This window comes from Octopus bimaculoides, chromosome 30 (genome assembly GCF_001194135.2).
Source record: "Octopus bimaculoides isolate UCB-OBI-ISO-001 chromosome 30, ASM119413v2, whole genome shotgun sequence".
In the NCBI taxonomy this organism is placed as follows: domain Eukaryota; kingdom Metazoa; phylum Mollusca; class Cephalopoda; order Octopoda; family Octopodidae; genus Octopus; species Octopus bimaculoides.
The window spans coordinates 6706523-6710908 of record NC_069010.1 but is presented as its reverse complement, the minus strand read 5'-3'; the positions used below and the strand labels follow the sequence as shown (position 1 = coordinate 6710908).

Genomic DNA, 4386 nt, shown 5'->3' with positions numbered 1-4386 from the left:
GGGTCTGCTTACGAACCACATGGTTCCGGGTTCAGTCCCACTGCGTGGCACCTTGGGCAAGTGTCTTCATCTATAGCCTCAGGCCGACCAAAGCCTTGTGAGTGGATTTGGTAGACGGAAACTGAAAGAAGCCCGTCGTATATATATATATATATATGTATATATATATATGTGTGTGTGTGTGTGTGTTTGTCCCCCCAACATCGCTTGACAACCGATGCTGTTGTGTTTACGTCCCCGTAACGTAGCGGTTCGGCACGAGCAACCGATAGAATAAGTACTCGGCTTACAAAGAATAAGTCCTGGGGGTCGATTTGCTCGACTAAAGGCGGTGCTCCAGCATGGCCACAATCACAGACTAAAACAAGTAAAAGAGTATATATACAGCCTATATATATATATATATATATATATATATGATCTCTCTATATATATATAGTCTGTGTATATATATATATATATATATATTTATAGCCGTTTAGTAGTACGAATACGATAACCAAACTTAATACATAAATTAGAATACATATTTCTTTTTTTAATTCGTTGGAACTCTACATTAGTGAGTCAGAGGCCTAATGTATGATGGGTAGCACGTATACAGCCAATCTACACAGTTTTGTTCACCAAGATATCGCTCAGAAATCATTGATCGGCCACCAAAGGAGACAGTCTACCCCAACTAATTTATTTTATGAAGTTAGAGTTTCCCCTCCCCTTCTTTCCCTCTCTCTATCGACTATACATACAGCCACCACCACACATTCCCTGCCTCTCACTGCGACTCACACCTCGCACTTGGCAAGCATGGCGTCTCTAGCCACCCAAGAAATACCTGAATGTGTTATGTCAGAAGGCGATGATGTTGACGATGAGATGGAACCTAAGATTTGGGGTCGCATGTTTTCCTTGAAAAAGGGCTTTGAAACCATTGGTAGGTTTTTATCAGTTTTATTACAATAAGCAACTTCAAAAAAAACAAAACAAAAAAATGAATGATGGATGTTCCTCATTTTAAAACTCCAATAATAATTGTTTTTTAATGTTAGCTTTTATTTCTTCAGCACATCGTAAATGTTGTGATTTTGTTAGGATTATTCGCGCCTGTTTATTTGTTTTAAAAGTCCCTCGCCTAGAGGAAATGTTTGATTGCCTTGTCATTCTTCAATGTTATGATTCTCAATAGCCATCCCATTTGACTATAATCAATTTCAGCACAGTTGAAACACAATATACACACACACACACACACACACACACACACACACACACACACACACACACACACACATATATATATACATATACATACACACACTCATGCACAGATAAATATTTGTGGTGTGGTGTGTGTGTACCATACCGTATTTGCTCCTGCTCTATGTTCCGAGTTTAACTTTTCTTCTGGGCAATGCTGTCCTTAAAAGCATGGGTACACAGAGTGATTACCTCGGGGCCTCATAGATCTAGGGGGCCCCCTATTCCGATCTAAGTATGCTGTGGTTTGCTGTCAATAAGTAAATACTGCAAACCCCGTGCATTGATTTTATCCGGGGGCCTAATAATGCTGCTTAGATGATCCTGCTTCTGGGGTCGATAAACAAAGCTCTTCCTTCCTATAACTGTTCCGTTTTGTATACACTGCTGGGTCAAGAGTAGAAGGGCTGACACTTAGTTTAGACCGCCACTAATTGGGGGCACCTAGATTACGACAGTAACGTAAAGCATGGTGCTTGTTGCTGCAACAGTCAGTGATGTACAATTGGTGGTTATTTCTGTTTGTTGTTTTAAGCATGTAGCAGTCTTATTTATTTAGCTTATAAACGTTATATTGTTTTATTGAAAGCAAATTTCTTGTAGTTTAGATCGAGTAAAACCCATATTTAGATCGAGAAAAACCCCCCAACAAAAATCAAAACTCCTTACAAAGTTTCTTTTATTATTATATTGGTCTACACTTATTGTAACTGTATCCTGTTTTCAAAGGGTTTTTTTTTGGGGGGGGGGGCAATCAATCGTTTTGAATCTCAGACTTGTCAAGATTGAATGCCGTTTGTTTGTTTGTTTTTTCGTTGTTGTTGTTTTTTGTCATCATATGACTCCCCATCCAAACACATGGTTTATTGATCGATATTAAAAGGCGGACCGATTGCATAAGTGAATTAACACGATCGATGAAGCTTTGCGATATTTGATTAGGGTCGTTTACGCTCAAATCCCGACCCCCAGCAATTGTTTATATCACGGAAGAAAACCGATGAAAATATAAACAAAACATAAAATACAAGCGAACGTCATTAAATTTTTGTAAATATGTGTATTTAATGAGGGCTTTTTAAAATATAAAATCTATATTCTCTTTTGGAATGGTGGATCTTGAAGTAAAGCTATGAATAATACCGTGTAAAATGTTGTATTAAAAGCATTTTGGATCGAAAAAGTTGAAGGTTAATCGTGGAATACGAACTCGCATCTTCTGTAGAAATGGATAGAATGAATTGGTTTGTCGTCCAAACAAGAACAGTTTGACAACTCGAAAAGCATGTTTGAATTATTTTAGAATATACATTAAATTAAATTATATAGGTTTGAAGCATTATTGGTTTCTGAAACTCCGAAAATATACCGACGATTGTGTTGCTGTTTTGTTGTACTTGTGACTGCTTTTATGATTTATTTTGTTTTTGAAACATAGAATATGGAAGATTGCATCTTCACTTTAGCTTTCATCATTTTTGGATCGTAAAATACATGTGATGTACTGTTCTCATTTAGTACTCTGAAGATTAATTCTTATTTTGTAGTTGTAAATAACGATATAGACTCGGCATTACTTGAATAATTCCGCCAACAATTAGAAAATACTTTTGTTATTAACTATATATCTTTCGCTAACACACTTTGCTTATATTCATTTCCTGCTCTCAGCAAACAAATATAGCTCTGGAATTTTATTAGAGTCTGTCTCGAACTTATTGAGCCCAATAAAACGGAGTTTATCATTGCTTTTAACCGCCTGATGACCAGGGCTGCTAATGAGATTTTCAAGAAAACCCCAGATCGGGCTTAGAACAAAACAAACTCAAATGAAAATAATTCGGATTATAAGGATATGTTTAAATAGAAATATAGTGGTATGTTACTTATATGTAGAACAGCATGGCAGTGGGACCAAGAAGCTGAATTTGCAACCACATGGTTTTAGGTTCAGTCCCGATTGTGGTACCGTGGACAAGTGTCTTCCAATAGTCCTTGTGAGTAGATTTGGTAGACGGAAACTGAATGAAGCCTGTTGTGTGTGTATCTATATCTATATATTTATATATATATATACCTTATTTGTTTCGGCCATGCTGGGGTACTGTGTTGGCGGATTTTTGGTCGAAAGAATCGATCTCAGTACATATCTATTTTAAAGCCTGATACTTTTTCTCTCAGTCATTTTTGCTGAATCGTTAAATCACGTTTTGCTGAATCGTTAAATCCCTGCCAAATCTGACGCAGTAGCCTAGGGTAGTTTGGTTGGCTCCTCTCAACCATCCTGCCCATGCTTACATGGTAGATGGACATCAACTGATGATGATGATTATGATGAGATAATCACTCATGTATTTGTTGGAAAGTTTTAATTAACCTTTTAGTATTCAGCCCAGCCATATCTGGCCCAAATCATCATCATCATCATCATCATCGTTTAACGTCCGCTTTCCATGCTAGCATGGGTTGGACGATTTGACTGAAGACTGGTGAAACCGGATGGCAACACCAGGCTCCAATCTGATTTGGCAGAGTTTCTACAGCTGGATGCCCTTCCTAACGCCAACCACTCCGAGAGTGTAGTGGGTGCTTTTACGTGCCACCTGCACGAGGGCCAGTCAGGTGGTACTGCCAATGGCCACGCTCGAAATGGTGTATTTTACGTGCCACCTGCACAGGAGCCAGTCCAGCGGTACTGGCAACGATTTCGCTCGAATGTCTTTACATGTGCCAGGAAGGTGGTCAATGAAATCTCAAAGCTACAAGATTAATGAATGATAAATTCAAAATGATGTGATTATTACATTTGCTAGTGTAAGTTGAATGCTAAAAAGTTAAACAGGCATAATTTAGGAAAGAACTTTGTGCATCCTGTCTTATTCAGATTGATATGCCAGTACCGCCTGACTGGCCTTCGTGCGGGTGACACGTAAAATCACCCACTACACTCTCTGAGTGGTTGGCTTTAGGAAGGGCATCCAGCTGTAGAAACACTGCCAAATCAGATTGGAGCCTGGTGTAGCCATCTGGTTTCACCAGTCCTCAGTCAAATCGTCCAACCCATACTAGCATGGAAAGCGGACGTTAAATGACGACGACAATACGTACAGACATATATATATATATATA

The 4386-nt window shown here is 38.5% G+C and overlaps 1 protein-coding gene across 1 annotated transcript in view; it reads left to right on the top strand.

Annotated features, from left to right (window-relative positions):
- Nucleotides 1-755: 755 nt before the first annotated feature.
- The window catches only part of LOC106878443 (serine/threonine-protein kinase Chk2), a 19014-nt gene continuing 15383 nt past the window's right edge, over nucleotides 756-4386 (top strand). Inside the window, exon 1 of the mRNA XM_014927653.2 lies at nucleotides 756-934. Coding sequence (XP_014783139.1) covers nucleotides 808-934 — 127 coding nt within the window. The 5' untranslated portion in view covers nucleotides 756-807. The remainder of the gene's footprint in view (nucleotides 935-4386) is intronic.